We start from the raw sequence: 16852 nt of genomic DNA, 5'->3' as shown, positions 1-16852 counted from the left end.
AAACTGCGGCCACTATAAAACTTCAATAATTCCTCCCCTATCAGAGTGCCGTAGTGAAGGAGCTTGTGCAGCGGGGCTGCAAACTCAAACAGACTGAGCCCATCTGGATTCATTAACAAAGAGAAATAGACGAAAAGAAAAAAAAAAAAAACGAAAGGGTTCCAGAGGAAAAGAAGCATTTCGAGACTGTATAATCACAATCAAGGAAAGCATGAACATTTGAAAGAACAACATGTTTTTTCCTGTGGTCTAATAAAATTAAAACACAGGCGAGTCAGATGCCTTCATGGCCTCCATGCTGCCTCGCAATTACAGAGCTGTAAAGTTGAAAAAGAACATGAGCGCCAGGCAGGAGGAGAGCGGGACCGGCTCTGACATGAATTAAAGTCACAGATTGTGAAGCGCCAGCCCAGAGAGAGACTTTGAGCTGCCTGTAGCACGCTTAGAGATGGGCAAAACTACATATTTTGTCAAAATAGTTCACTGGTTGGAGGGCTATGTAAATGACTGATAATCTCAAGGATGTCTTGGATAATTATGCTGGTTCACCGAACCTTGATCAAATGGTGGTGTTTGTATGAAAAACATCTAAGAGCACAACGGAGGAGTTTGGAGACACATTTGTAAAGTGTACCGTTAAGTTGAAGGACGGTCAAAAACTGTATAAGGAACGAATGGCATAGTGGGGATGGAAAAAAAATAAGGAAGGAAGTAAGAAAATACAAAACTAATTTAGGTTTATTTATGTATTTATTTACACGCTGGAATCTTAAGATAGAATAGAATAGAATAGAATAGAATAGAATAGAATAGAATAGAATAGAATAGAACAGAATAGAATAGAATAAAATAGAAGTATATAAATATATGAATTTCTATTCAGTAAGGACAGATGAAAAAGTAAAGACATTTATAATGATACAAAAATATTTTTTATTATTTATTATTACTTAATTATTTTAATATAATTTTTGAAAAATTAACAGCTAATAATAATAAGCAGCAATATATGATATCCAGCTTTGCATGACAGGACTGTGTTTTTAAGACATATTCAAATAGGCAACACTTATTTTTAATTTGTAATAATATTTCACAGTATTTTGGTTACTGTGTTTTGATCAAGTAAATGCAGATTGCTAAGAGCTTCTTTCAAAAACATGTAAACAAACTTACTTACCTCATTTTTGTAACAGTGTTATACCTGCTTTCATTATTTAGAAAGTGGGTTACCCATGAATGGATTACTTCATAATTGGGAGTCCTTGGCATAAAAAAATTAATGAGCCGTGCGAGGTATTGACTTGACATGAAAGTGGCCACTGTTTGCGGGAACCATCCGTTGCCTGATTGCATCAATTTGTCTTTCAATCCCAACTTTCCCAACTTTGAAACCGGCCCCCAGTGGCGAACGAACTCGATTAGGTCAACAGGAACCAGTTCACAGGAGGCAAATTGTTGAATGAAAATGTCAGCTGAACTTCCTGTGACCTTAGGCTTTATGTGCTGGTAATACCATCACAGCCAGAGTGGAAACAGCTAATCCTCTTTTCTCCGTTTTCTCTCTCTCTGCGCAGCTCCATCTGCAGTGACTGTCATCAGGAAGGACCGAACGTCCAGAAACAGCATCTCACTGTCATGGATGGAGCCAGAGAGACCCAACGGGATCATTTTGGACTACGAGGTCAAATATTATGAGAAGGTATGGCAGTCTAATTTTGATTCGCTGTGGGCGTTCACTGCATTAACATTTTCATTTGAAGTCATCACTTTGTCCTTTTATTTGGCATCATTAGGAATCTTGGTCCAGAGCGAACATCTATATACCTGGGAGCATTTCAAGTCGTTAGTCGATGTGGCTTAATTTGACTGTTGGAGGTGAAATAGATTCTGTCTGCTCTGCTGAGAGATGTTTCCCTGAAATGAAAAGTTTAACTCGGTACCAATGTTCCCTTTATTTTTGCTTTTATTGAGCAAAACCTGTTTCTGTTGGACAGATCCTTCAGCCACCTGAACAGAATTACCCTAGTGCTCATTTTTCGTTTAACAATTATACACACACACACACACTCATCGGCCACATTATTGGGTACACCTGTTCAATTGCTTGGTAACCCAAATTTCTAATCAGCCAATCACGTGGCAGCAACTAACTGTAGTGCATTTAGGCATCGAGATGTGGTGAAGATGACTTGCTGAAATATACCTTTTATTAATAAAATAGCGATACTGAATCCTGAATCACTACACTGCATTTCTTAGCAATGATAGGGTAAAATTGTTGATTTTAAAGTGAAAGTCACAGCTTCATTGTTTGTAGAGAGTGAGTTTGCATCACTGGATAGCTGTCGGTCATTTAACATTTCTATCGTAAAACAGTTGACTAATATTAAATGATTTGCAACTTCCATCTTACCTTGCTCTGGTTCAACATTAAGTTGATGATTTGTGCTGAAATTTGTGCTCTGCTTCTATGAACAGTAAAGCCCACCTACTTTGATTTGATTGGCCATCTCTGAGATTGACCATTTCTAATGATTGGGGTGGAGGAGATTTCTCCACCTCAGTGTTTATGAAGATTTTATAATGCTTTTCCTCATCCAAACAGTTAGTGTAGCCAAGTAGTGGCAGTGTTCATTCACTCCATAGAATTTATGTATTTTGATGTTTTTTACTGTGTACTTGAAGAGTGCAATCCTCAAACTTGATTGTTTAGACAAATTGAACTACATTATTGTATATGTAGAACTTTTCTTGAGATCATGGAATGCACATGATTTCTCATAGATCCAGTTCCATATTCAGAATCAATGGACATGCAGATGGACTTTGGTTTTAGTATTGTGTCTGATCATCTAGTTTTGTTTAGAGAGCTCTCTTTCGAGTCTGCCTTCTGCACAGATTAATGTTTTTTTGTGTAGGCAGTGCACAGGCGGTTTAGAGGAAACATTGCTTAGTACTCACTGACCAGGTCAGTTCATTTTAAGCCTTCTTAACAATCTGTGAAAGTGGCAGATGATCTCTGCTTTGGTCTTGTAACACCGGAGGCACTGATCTAAACACCACCTGCCCATTAAAGCTTGAGTGCTACAAGTCCATGCTCGCCCATCTAAAAAAACTCTTACAATCTCTCCTTTCTAGTCAAGACCCAGTCCGGTCGGCCCCTCGGCTGCTTTCCTACAGATGCCGTATGATTAATGAGCCGTACAGGAATCGGGTCTTGATTGAGGGTCAGTATTGTTGTGCCACATCAGCGCGGCTCTTTTAGGGTCAGTTTTCAGAGGGCTCTTTCATGCTGTCAGATCCTGAGATGTCTTGTGCTCTAGGTGAAGTGGATAACGTCTCCCTCGCTCTGAAGCAAGCACAACTCTGGGTTTGGAACTTAACTGGGGCCTGACAATGTGGGAGTCTCCTCTCCCGAAACTGGCAGGGGATCTGAGGGTGTGAAAGAAAGCTCCAGAACAGTCTGCAGTGGCAACGGTCCAGAATTCTTCCCGCAGCAAAAACATTCCATAGCTTTAGTGGGTAAATGACTTGACTGTATGACCACACAGACATGCATATTGAAATTGTAGACCATATTGGGTTGTCTCCGAGACATGGTTCATCTTCATCGTGACAAAAAAGTTTTAAGTTCAAAACTGAAAGCTCATGCCAATGTTTTAGACCAGCAGTTTATTTTATCCTGTAATTTTCACTCCCCAAATACTATGGCTGACTGATACAGCTTAGATAGATAGATAGATAGATAGATAGATAGATAGATAGATAGATAGATAGATAGATAGATAGATAGATAGATAGATAGATAGATAGATAGATAGATAGATAGATAGATAGATAGATAGATAGATAGATAGATAGGTAAAAACAGTTTAAACTGATTCACACAAACTATTGACGTTCTTTCTTAAACTTAGTGGCCAAAATAATAATAATTTAGTTTTATATTGCATCAAACTAATTGCCGAATACACTATTTCAAAAGTTCAGGGTTAGTAAAAAATAAAATTAAGCACACCAAGGCTGTATTTATTTGGTTAAAAAAATAAAAAATAGTACAAATAGTATTATACTGCAATTGTATTACAATTCAGAGTATATGTTGTCTATTTGAATATTTAAAAAAATATATATATATTCCTGTGAGGCAAAGCTGAATTTTCAGCATCATTACTCCAGTCTTTTATTGTCATATGATCCTTCAGAAAATGTATAAATATCTAATATACTGATGTCTTATCATCAATAATGTTGAAAATCTTTTTTTTTTTATTACTTTTTGTAGAAACTATTATATTTTTAGGTTGATTTTATTTGGTAAATAGAAAGTTCAGAAGAAATATTTTATTGTAACCATGTAGAAGTCTTTAGTGTCACTTTTAATCAATTCTTCAAGGATCCTTACCGAATAAAATATTTTAAAACCTTACTGACCACAGACTTTTAAATGGTGCTATACTGCAAATATTTAATATATCATCCAGCTGTAATGAGTTATCCTACAGTAAGCATTATCTGTTAAATAACTTTGACATTGCTCTTGAAGTTAACATTGATTGTGCCTCATATATAGCACTGAACACAAAAACAGCCATTATACAGCCTAGGCTTCTGCAGAATGAGCTAATAAGTTAACCATAGAATCACTGTAAAAAGTTAAGCCTAAATGTTTCATCTGAATTGTTCTGAACGGGCAAACTTTATTAGTTGACCTTTTGAGGAAAGCGGCTCAACTCTCTTGTGTGTTCTCGAGTGTTCAACATTTACATTCAGTCCAAATATGCTGATAGTGTTTTCCCATCTGCTGGCGAAAAAAGAGAATCGTTGGAGCCTGCGCTTCCTACAGAGGACCTTTGTGATGCGTCTTTCTGTGAGATCAGTGAGGCCCAAATCTCCGCCAGTGGAAATGCTTTCGCTTGACCGTAATCCCCTTATTTGCAAGCAAAAGGCAGCTCATTTTCACCCTCTGGCACAGGTACACTTGGGGGCTCCTGAAATCCTCCATGTCTCATTTGACCCCGGGTGGCACAGTGTTCCCTGTTCACAATGAAATCTAGTCCGTCTCTCCATTGATTCCTGTTAATTACACAACCCTGTGAGGCACTGCTTCATCAGGCATAGCTGGAGTCGCCCAAATCCTACACAAGCGGTGCTGCCATGTGGAAAAGCCAGAGACACCCTCGGAAAGAACCTCGGTGCCCCTTGATCTAGGTTGGCAGAGGATAACATACCACCTTCACCCTCACAAAACACACACACACACACACTGAGAAGGAAAGGGGGCCCCAAATCTTCTTACCGGATTCAGTGACACACAGGCCGCAGACTGGAACATATAAACCTCATAAAAAGAGCCAGATCCGTTAAGTGACTTTTCAAAGAAAATGTGGCATCAACAGGCCAAGTTCAAAAACACCATGATGTTTACACTGCATAATGTTGTATAGCGCTAAATCAAACAAACGGCGCTTAATGGATTTCCAAAAAAGCATCGAGATGCCCGGTAACCCGAGTGATGCTGCTCCTGTGAGAAAGCCTCATCCAATCCTGAGCTCCAAGAGATCCATGTTGCTTCACTTAAAGTAAATCTCTTTTTGATTACACGCCAGGGGGGAATGCTCTGCTCTTTGTGTGTGTGTATATAAAATTAACAATGCTACGAAAGAGGAAAAAGCCTTACGATTCAAGCATCTCGAAATACTTGAGCGCTCTGGTTCGTGTTTCCTTGACGTTACAGCATCCCGATTGCGCTCGTCTTTTTTGGCAGCAGTCTAAAATTGGCCTTATTGACGGATAGAGCTTTTTAATTTTCTGGAAATGGTGCTCATTTGAGATGATTTTTTTTTTCTTCAGTTTATCGTATTGATCTCGGAGCGTATTCGAGAATGTTTATTTCTCCTGCAGCTTGGATGGGGGAAATGCTTTGGAAAAGCCATTTTGTATTTACAGGATTTCTTCTTTAGTGGAGAGGAAGGCTGTAAGCCCAGATTGCAATATTTAGACTGTCAAAGTAGAACATGACAAGCATATTAAATTCCACCAATAGCGCACTTGTCGAAAAGTAACAATTGCACGCCTTGTCAAACCCCGGAGCTGGGAGGTGGCTGATGCAGACCTGGGACATATGGTAAGGATATAGTATTTGCAGCGAAAATTTCAACACACCTGTATATGATTTCCAGCTGATCACATGATGTCGTGAGCAGTGAACAGTGACAACCTGGGAAAAGATTTATGACTCGAACAGAGACGCATACAATACGACGCGAGGTATTGGTTTCGTCTTCCACGGCAGAGCGAATTTATACATCCGAGGCCTCCTCAAACCATAAAACCTGATGCGCTCCATTTGTGGCTTTGCATCCAAAGTCTGGAGGTTTGAAATGGTTTCTGTGCTGCGTTCAAGAACGGGGTAGAAATGATTGTCGTCGGATCCAGATCAAATGTGATGTTTGCATTAGTCACTTGGTTTCCACTGGAGTCATGTGTTCGTTTCTTTCCATGATGGGTTTTGTCAGTCGACGTCCTACCGCATTTATAAAACTGCTAGATATACAGATCTACAGATTAAATCACTTTTTACAAACAGATGCTTGCTGGTGACACTTACAGGCTCTTTGGGCACCCCGGAAAAAGCAGTTTTGGATTAGCTTTTCATGTGAAAAGTGCTGCGAGAGGAGCCGAAAAACCCTGTTTCCAAAATATTCCTTCCAATTGAAGCTTCTAGGGCTGTGTTGCAGAAACGTTCAATCTTAATTCTTGATTTAAGATTAAAAGAAAGAAATTCCATTTAATCAGTGAAATGGCATTGGTTACTTTATAGATCAAATTCAGAGTTGATTCAGAAGTTTCTGTAATACAGCCTGGACAAAACTTCCAAAGCTCAGCTGCATTAACAGATGTAAGACCCAAAAGAGCATCTATAACTTAACGGGAAGCGCTGTTTTGCCATCATCACAGCACGTACTGGCTCTTTGTGAAAGGAGATGTGAATAAAAACCATGCAATGCTGATAAAATATGGCTTTTCATTTATTTTGAATGCTGTAAGTAACATGTTCAGTCTAAACCGGCGGTCTGGATTTGATTGTATAAGTCTGGTCAATGTCAAATATTATTACTTATGTGGTGAAATGTGTATTTAAGCAGTAAAGACGCATATTGCATGTGCATGTTTGTTGCTTTTAATTTTGGCTTGTATATTCCACATTTTCCACAGGATTTAGCAAATGTTATATCCACGTGAGGTCACATATTCAACATTTGGGTGTACTGATTTGGTCTACTGTCCAATGTATAGTAGTTATTGTTTTGTAAAAATGCTACATACATATTCTATCTAGTATATTTCTTAATTTTTTTTCTATATAATTTAATTAGAATTCTATAATTCCTAATATACCAACATTCTAACATTAATCTCAATTTCTTTAAACAAGAAACACAAAGAACATATACACTACATTTCTTAAGAGCTGGATTTTTAAGATATTTGTAAAATATTTTTAAAGGAATCTCTTTTGCTCACTAAGGCTGCATTATTTGATCAGAGATACAATAAAAACTGTAATATTGTAAAATATTACTACAATTTAAAGTAGCTGTTTTCTAGTTTAGTATAATGTCAAATATGGCAAAGCTTAATATTAGCTTCATTGCTCCAGTCTTCAGTGACAAAAATCATTTTAATATGCTGCTGTTGTTAAAATTTGTCATAGTTGTGATTTATTTTTTTATTTTTTTTAAACCCGTAATACATTCTGTGATTAATTGTTGTTTTTTCTAATTATTTTTTAACCTTTTTTTATTATTATTTCTTTACATACTAATTTTTGAAGTTTAATCTGTTTTAATCTGAGTCATGTCATGTGTGGCAGTTTTTTTTTTTGTTTTTTGTTTTTTCTGGAAATCCGAAAAACAAACCCAGTGTTTTATCATTTTGAAAGCCTTGTTTCTCGTGTACTTGCAGTCGCATCAATACAGCATTGTTCTAAATGTGGCTGTGCTACATTGCTGTTTTATTTGTTTCTGATTAGTGGATAAGCAAAGGATATTCAAAGAAATCCAGCATATGTAACTGTACACTGCCTCTCTCATCTAGTGGCGTCTGACAATTATGGTCCATACCATCGCCGCATCAAAAATCCTATTAGCATGTGTAGTCTAGACATGAAACCCAATAGAGCTTTAATCTGTTACGTGTTTGCCGACCCACGAAAAGATGCTCTCAAATCTCATTTGCCATTAATTACTTCAGCGTGGGGAAACTCAATATCTACAGTGTGGACAAGTGAGCTATTCTTAGAGGTCAACGATGGAGCAAAATGCAAATTAACTTTTGAAGGTTTGCCATAACACTAGCTATGGCCGAGGACTGATAAGTTACATGGATGAATGTGCTGGATAATGCCGGCAAATGAGTGATCCCTCTGTTTGTGGGATGTTTTCCCCCGTTTCTGGACTCCTACAATAAACAACAGAAAACCTCCCCTCTCTCTCATTCCACTGCTGCCTTTTTCCAGTCGGAGAAACATCTGGAAACAATGGTTTGAAAACAAAGACGCTCCATAAATCAGTTAGGTTTTTTCGCTTGTAGAGAGGATCAACGTACCACAGAAATCTTCAGGAAAGCAATAAAATGTGAGGAGAAGGTGGCAGTATATTAAGATGAGCTGGCGCTGTCCCAAGCAGCCTTAGATGCTCCTGATGTGCATGAATTTTCGTCCCTTTCCTGGCCGCGCCAACGGTCACATGTCAGATGGACGGATGTCTCTGTGCGTCTCTAATGACATGTCATTTACTTCAAATGTTCGCTATATCTCTTTAAGATTTTAAGATTCTTTTTAGGATCCTTTTAGTTTGCTCTGAAGTCCCTTTAAGGCAATTCAGTCCCAGGAAGATGTAGATGGTCTGGAGCAGAACAAATAAATACAGTGTGTGTGAGACTTACTTTAAAAACATGAACACTTTTGAACAGTAATGTACTTGAGATTGTTAATTAAAAATATGTTGTGAAAAACTCTCCATGTTGATTTCTTGTATCCTTTTTGCTCTATATTTCCATGAAATGTTGCATCATAATAAGCATAAAATCATAAAATATGTATTTGACTCAGCATCAGTCTGATTTATTTATCTGGCATTGATATTGGAGGCAAAAGATGTTTATGTTGTGCTAAAATGAACATTTCTTTTGTTTTCCTCTTATTGCTTTCTATCCTACAGCAGGAACAAGAGACCAGCTATACCATCCTGAGGTCAAAGGGCACAAACGTTACACTGAACGGACTAAAACCCGACACGATCTACCTGCTTCAGATCAGAGCGCGCACCGCAGCCGGATACGGCGGTAGCAGTCGCAAGTTTGAGTTTGAGACCAGTCCAGACTGTAAGCATTTACATACTTCTTTTCATTCTGTCTCTATTTACAGTCACATTCCCTCGCAGTCACAACACCAGATTCAATCCATTCATAGCTGTGCAGCTCAACAAACAATACAGACAAAGACTCGCAACTCTCTTGCTTTCTGATTCAATACACTGTCATAAAAGTCATTCATACAGTAAAAACCACTCGGTTAAAACTATAAGTGCTGCATCTTTTGTCCCATGATGGCAGGTGTTGTCTGCAGCGTTATTAAGCACTTAGACTGAGCATTTTGTAAACCCTATATTGTGTCGCAGCATTGCTGACGGCCTATTTATCTAATGAAACATTTATAGGAAATCAATGCACACTCATGTAATGAAAAGATACTGTGAGTGAACACGATCAGCGATCTATAGGCGCCTCTACATGTATAGCTGGTGTGAAATATACACCAAGGCCCATGGAATTATGTTTCTCAGTCACAAGATTTTCCATAATGAAAGACAATGTTTTATGAATAGGATAGTGTATATATTGTGTCAAATATTCGTCTGTGGGAAATAATGGTCATCTAAATGATTGTTATAAGTTTATTTCTCAACATTGATTTTTTATTAAATCATCAAATGGCTTGATCAATGGCTTGGTTTTTCTAAAAAGCTACAGATCCAAAAAAATGAATCTCATCAGTATAATCTGCTGTATTAATTTACAGTGGCGCACAGCCTCCTGCTGCTTCCATTTCCTCACAAAATGTGTTTTTCTTTGCCATCACTCAATATGTGTCAACACCAACCCTGTGCTGTCATGTCACATATTTATGATAAATATTTAAAATCTAGCATTCAGCTTTGATTAAGAATGGATTGAGAATACAAGATTGTTTCAAACTTACTGTCAACTCCATCTCCTGAAGAAAAGCAGACGGTGTAGTAACCAAATGAACTTTTCACATCGCACGTGTATTTAAAAGCAGCACCAATCACATTTTTCTGCCGTTTTAACTACAAATGGGAAATACTTATAATGTGGGAAATTATCTGAAATGTTTTTTGTGTTGACATATTGGTGTGACAGAAAATATGCCTACAATTATTTATAATTTACATTTAAATTCACTATAAAAATCAGTCTTTGTGACCCTGTCAGACTCTTAGTGGGTGAAATATAAAATGACTAAAAGGAACTTCAGGACCCCTAGTTTAAAAGAAATACACTTTAAATTAAATGCTGGATTAGCAGACCTTTAGAGTGCTTTTATTTTGTACATCTTTATATGTGATTTCATAATAACTTGTCTTAAATATATAGTTTTAGTGTACTGCTTAATATACTGACAAGTTAAACTAAATATATACCGTTAAAAGCTTTGTTCGTCATCGGAACAAAATTTTGGATATTTTGGATGAAAACTGCGAGGCTTATGACTGACTGCCAAGTTATACTGTCAATGTCCAGAAAAGTATGAAAAGCATTGTCAGAATAGTCCATCTGCCATCAATTCAACTGTTGCGTTATGAAGTGACACGAATACTTTTTATACGTGAATAAAGCTTAAATAATAACTTCATTCAACAGTTCATTTGTCAAGAGTCTCCACTGTGTGTCTCCACATCACTCAAACTGCCTACACTCTTCTGTGTCAGCCGCGCCACAAGGAACTATTCTGACGATGCTTTTCATACTTTTTCTTGGACCTTGACAGTGTAATTTACTCTGCATTCTATGGGACAGTCATAAGCCTCCCGGTTTCCATCCAAAATATCTTAAATTGTGAAGACGAACGAAGATTTTACGGGTTTGGAACAACAAACGGGTTTGGTAAGTGATTAATGACAAAATTTTCATTTCGGGGTGAAGTATCCCTTTAAGTAAAATATAAAACATTTGAATTGTTTACGTTTACAACGTGCACTGTTCAAAAGTGTATTTAAGTGTGTTAAGAAACATATTTATGAAGGTGTACTCTCTTTAAGCACACTTAAGTGACCTTTTATTTCATTGATTTCATATTATCTGCAAACATGTTTATTTTGAATAAACTACAAGTGCACATTCAAGACAATTGAACACACTTATGTTTCACAGGGGGGATGTAGAATGCCTTTTAATGTTTCTATTTGAATTTGTCTGAAGTATTGAGTTATGAACTGAGGTTGGGTTTAGGTTCAATGTCATTAATTAAAAAATGAAACTTTTGTGTTAATTAACCTCGAACAGCTACATATCTGTCCAATGTGTGCTTAAAATGTCTCTTTCTCTCTCTGTCTCTCTCGGCAGCCTTTTCCATCTCCAGTGAGAACAGTCAGGTGGTGCTGATCGCTGTCTCCTCCGCCGTGGCCATCATCCTCCTCACTGTGGTGCTCTACATTGTGATAAGCAGGTCTGTCTGTCAGTCAAAGCTCAGTCACACAGAGGTTTAAGTGTGCCCATCCTGAAGCTGTCACTTTGCTGTCTCAAGTCTCTCCACAGGACCCTTGATCTCCCACCCTTCAGATATGAAGTATGAAAATGTGTGCCCCTTCATGCCTGCTGCCTATATATAGTCGTAGACGATTCACTTGGCAGAAGCCGTGTTATTTTTCCTGCCGAATGTAACGGGCACCGTTAGTCGAGTGTCGTGTCATGCAGAGGGGCTGATTTTGGCAGTCGGCACCATTGAAAGAGTTCATGAATCTATGGCTTTTTATAAGACCCCAGAACACTGTCATGCCTTATAGAAAAGCAAAACAGTCGAGTTGATCCTGGCTCTGACTTTTGTCTGTTCAGGTTTTAGTCGCTTCGTACATCGTTTAGAGAAGAAAAATCATCCAATTAAAGCCGTTAAGAATAATTAACGCTTTTCATCACTTTACTTGACAGGTTTTGTAGATATAGCAAGTCCAAACATCCAGATGAGAAGAGGCTGCCCTTTGGCAACGGCCACTGTGAGTATATTTACACCTCAATAATTCTCAATAAGCTTGCAAGTATTCAGGTTCTTTCCAGGTGTTTAATACCCATTCCTTGCAAATAGTAAAAATGAAAACAAAGTTTTGCTCTAGTATTTATTTTTAAATGTCAGACAGCCCACAAGAAGCCAATAACGGAGGAGGTTTTTATAATATCCCTTCTGCTCCCGAGCTACAGCAAGCCAATTGTCTGTAAGCTGCCATTTTTCACACTGGCAGAGGTATTAGGAAGGAAATTTAATGGAGGCCCACACAATTTCTCTTAGATTAACCTGCATGAGGTGTCCTGTAGGACTATAGCTTAGCTAACTGATTAGGTCATCCGTAATAGACCTATCCATCTTCAAACCCAGCAAATTGCATTTCTTGACACCCTTAGCTTCCTATCGTAAAGATTCAAATCAACAACCTCTGTGATGGAATATGTTTTTTTGTTTCCTCTAGACCTCCCAAGCACAGCAAATACTGCTCACAAGCAACAGTATTTTTACACTGCAACTTTTTTTCAGGGTTTTTTTTTTTTTTTTCTTTTTGCAAGATAGCACTGTATTACCAGTCCTCACACATTCTAATTAGAGTTTTTTCTAAAAAAATTTCATCTTCACTTCTGCTTTCTTTTACCTGTGAATTTTGCTGAGCAACGCTACATGTGACGTTACAGCGTTACACGCTCTCTGGCGTGCTGACTGTACTTTTGGTTTTATGGCTTTTAAACTGTTAAGGAAATTTAATAGGAACTTCTGAAAATCTCCCAAATCACTGACCGAATGCTCAACATTCAGAACAATGAATTCTGATCGGTCTTCTTTTCTGAATCTATTCACATACCAAACTCGATTGGTTGTTTCATTCTTGCACCTATTCAAGAGTGAAACAGTAAGGTTCCAGAAATAAAAATGCCTTTCATATTCTCCATAGGGAAGGTGATTTTTAATGATAAACTTCATTTTTAATGAACCTAATGAAAAACCTACTGTGAGCAGAAAGGGTGTAAACCGATACGCTTTTAGTGAAGCCATTAGTTCACATTATATCAATTGTAGTTTTTCACCAGGGATTACACAGTTAAACACATTACCCATGATGCTATAAAAAAAGAAAATCCACCAATCAGAGAGTTACAGCGTGCAAATTGCACCAAATTAAATTTGAGCTCCGCCCACTCCCACGAAGCACCACAAATGACATAATCAAGTTGTTTTCCCCATGCCCTCAAAACACTTACATACTTACATATATGCATGTTTTGCATTTTATGAATGCACAATATTCCCAACCTCATAAGCACTGTTTTTTCCTTCAGTCTGGTTTATTTTGTTTTGATTTTCAGTGCGACTGCCTGGCATCAAGACCTACGTGGACCCGCACACTTACGAAGACCCGAGTCAAGCCGTGCACGAATTCGCCAAGGAACTGGAAGCATCCTGTATCGCCATCGACAAAGTGGTTGGGGCAGGTATGTGGCGTCATCCTCACTCTCTGGTGCAATGAAACAAAGTTACCTGCCCTGGACCAAAATACACTTGTAACAAACATGGCAGGTGGTGTAAATGAGAATCATTTAGCACCGCAGCTGGAGGTGTGTGGCTTTGAAATGGGGAAAGGGTCCCTCCCAGTGCTCATCCTCACTGCCTCAATGCCTTTAATAGACTGCCTGCTGCCAGAGCAGAGGAGCATGGGTAAGCAGAGCACACCTCCGGCTGGGATATTACATTTCACCCCCCACAGCTCTCCCTCTCTCTCTATCTCTCTCTCTTTCTCTCCCCACATCCCTGATGTCTTAAACAGCCAAGCACATATAAAGATAATGCCTTGTGATTCATGGCTGTGTAGACAATGCAGCAAATAAAGGAACTGTTCACTTTTGATGTACCACCGTAAAAGTCGGCACACAAACATCAGGGCTCACACACTGCAAATAAGCACATTCCCTGCTTTGGATGTCACTTCTTTTGTAAATCTGCATTTTACGGCTTTCTTACGCTTTGGCAAGCAATGCAAAAGAGCAAAAAGGGGGTTGTTGTTTTTTTATATAGCTTGGAAAATGATCTTTTAGCGTGGGTTCGGTAGACCTTCATTTGTCTGCATAGCTTATCAGAGTGATCACTGCTGAGGATTAGGCCAGGTTGATATTTAAGATGGTCAACATCATCTGAACGCTGGCCAAGTCCAGCATGGCGGCTGTTTAGACAGCTTGCAATTATTCCGGCTAACTTTTTCCAGACAGCATGCCTGGATTTCACCCATCTCTCGAAACTTGCATAGGAAATAAAGTAATTGCACGTTGGATTACGCAAACAGGACACGGCCCTGGCTTGGATGTTTGGGTGGTGATATCATCTGTACCCAAATGTCCATCCAAGTCTCTGTCAGCATCGTCCACAGTGGAGATCCGATCTTCTGCTGAGCTGTTTGATGTGTGCTCTTACACCTGCGCACATGCCCTAGAACTCAGTTTAAGACTGGGATCCATTCACCATGATGCTGTGATTCACCAACAATATTCACAGAGATCTCCAGTTAATTCCTATTGGATCCTTTAACCAATCTTTCCACAGACGATTATGTTGTGTTTCTTAGACAGACAAAGCTAGATGCACTTTTTAAATCTGACAACTCCAGTGAGGAGAGATCATTAACATGGATAACGGTTTAATTAAAACACAAATCAGTGGTTCCCATGTCAGCCTTCACTTTCTCTAAAATAAGCGTCTCTCACCAGGGGAGTTTGGAGAGGTGTGCAGCGGCCGACTGAAGCTGCCGTCTAAGAAGGAGATCTGTGTGGCCATCAAGACGCTCAAAGCCGGGTACACAGAGAAGCAGAGGCGGGGCTTCCTCAGTGAAGCGAGCATCATGGGACAGTTCGACCACCCCAACATCATCAGGTTGGAGGGTGTAGTCACACGCAGTAAGTTACACACCTATTTAAAATTGACTTCTGATACCATTTTATTATCCCACGTTAAAAGGAGAAAGGGAAATGATTTGGGTTTTTTGTTGCATCTGTATGAAAAGCATACAGTGAGTTGAGTCTGTTTAGAAGATGCATTTATCATCTTTAGATTTGTTAGTTCAGAGCACGCCCGTTTGGGAGTATCTCGTATAAAACGTTAGCTGTTTCCAGTTGTGGAATATTAGTGGATGTCATGAAGTTGGCAGATCTTCTATACGGAAAGCCACTGTTGTATTGACCTCTTTCTTATAACGTTGGGCCAATATCCAGCGCGAGAGACAATTCACACAGGGCTGTAAATCACGTATGCTTGTAAATCTCCCTAGATCAGTCTCTATTATGTAGCATGATCAAAGCGAAATTCTTTAATCCATTGCACAATCCTCCTCAAGGGCTCCGTGGGGCTGTTTTTTCATAATGATTTAGGCAAAAATATATTTTTTTAAATGTTCACACTTTACCTTATCTGGCTTTAAACAGACTGCTAGTATTAAGGCTCTGGTATACTTCATTTTGCACTTTTTGTTCTGTTTCGCGCAGCGGCTTGAAAGTACAGTCCACTCCACTGATGTTGAGCACAGATGGACATGTTCAGTGTATGCACATTACCAAGTGGAGCCAATGTATCTGATATTTGAACATTCAACCGCTTGCACATGCACACAGAAATCTGGCTTTTGAGCGATTGAACAGTCAAATATAAAATATGCTCAAATGCATTTTGAAATCCAAACAGTACTGGCCAACAGTTTGGAATAATTCTGTTTTGTGTGTGTGTGTGTGTTTATTGTGAAAGATGTTTTTGAATTTGTTTGATCAAAAGTAAACCAAAAAATAAAAAAAAAAGTAGAATATTAATAGAGTTTAAAAGGATTGGTTTCTTTTTACAATGTAATTTATTCCTGATGAGCATCAATTCTTCAGTCATGTGTCATGAATTTTCAGAAATCATTCTTATATTGTCAGTATTGATAAATAAATGCAGCCTTGTTGAGCATAGGAGACAATGTTTTAGAAACATAAAAAAAAGAAATCTTAATTATTCCAAACTTTTGACCAGTGGTGTATTGTTCAAAAGCATATGTAGCGGTAAATGAAACAATAACTCAGCATATTATTTAAAAAATAACTTTGCACATTTAAATATAAAAATTAACTATTATGCTATTATTAGATAGACTAAAATAACAAAAAATAAAACATAAAAAAAATAGCCACAGTCTTCCAAACTGCAAAAAATATGAAATAAAATAAAATAATGATATCAAAATGTGCAATAAATAAATGTTTTATATTTTTGCAAATTTGGACAGTGTGCAGGTTTTTCCTTTTTCAATATAAAGATTTAAAATGTAAAGAAAGAAAGAAAGAAAAAAAGAAACAAACCGTTTTAATTTAGTTTTTTTACTTAAATGGTGTGATTCATTGAGGCTTTAATACATCTTCACATTTTTACTAAGTAGTGAAAAACATTGTGTTGCCGGCCAAGTTTTGCTTCATTCTGCTTTAAGTAGAATTTGGAAAGGAATGTAACAGTTTCCTTTCATGTCCATAATTCCTCATAAAATGAGGATTA

At 38.0% G+C, this 16852-nt stretch overlaps 1 protein-coding gene across 2 annotated transcripts in view; it reads left to right on the top strand.

Annotated features, from left to right (window-relative positions):
- epha3 (eph receptor A3) overlaps nucleotides 1–16852 on the top strand; it is a 113418-nt gene that overhangs the window by 73573 nt on the left and 22993 nt on the right. For both annotated transcript variants that reach the window (XM_026272554.1, XM_026272556.1), the window contains exons 6-11: nucleotides 1578–1702; nucleotides 9228–9390; nucleotides 11653–11755; nucleotides 12235–12299; nucleotides 13654–13779; nucleotides 15046–15231. In XM_026272554.1, the coding sequence (XP_026128339.1) occupies nucleotides 1578–1702; nucleotides 9228–9390; nucleotides 11653–11755; nucleotides 12235–12299; nucleotides 13654–13779; nucleotides 15046–15231 (768 nt within the window). The remainder of the gene's footprint in view (nucleotides 1–1577; nucleotides 1703–9227; nucleotides 9391–11652; nucleotides 11756–12234; nucleotides 12300–13653; nucleotides 13780–15045; nucleotides 15232–16852) is intronic.

This window comes from Carassius auratus, chromosome 9 (genome assembly GCF_003368295.1).
Source record: "Carassius auratus strain Wakin chromosome 9, ASM336829v1, whole genome shotgun sequence".
In the NCBI taxonomy this organism is placed as follows: Eukaryota; Metazoa; Chordata; class Actinopteri; order Cypriniformes; family Cyprinidae; genus Carassius; species Carassius auratus.
The sequence above is the reverse complement of the archived record's forward strand: the minus strand, read 5'-3'. Positions and strand labels throughout refer to the sequence as shown.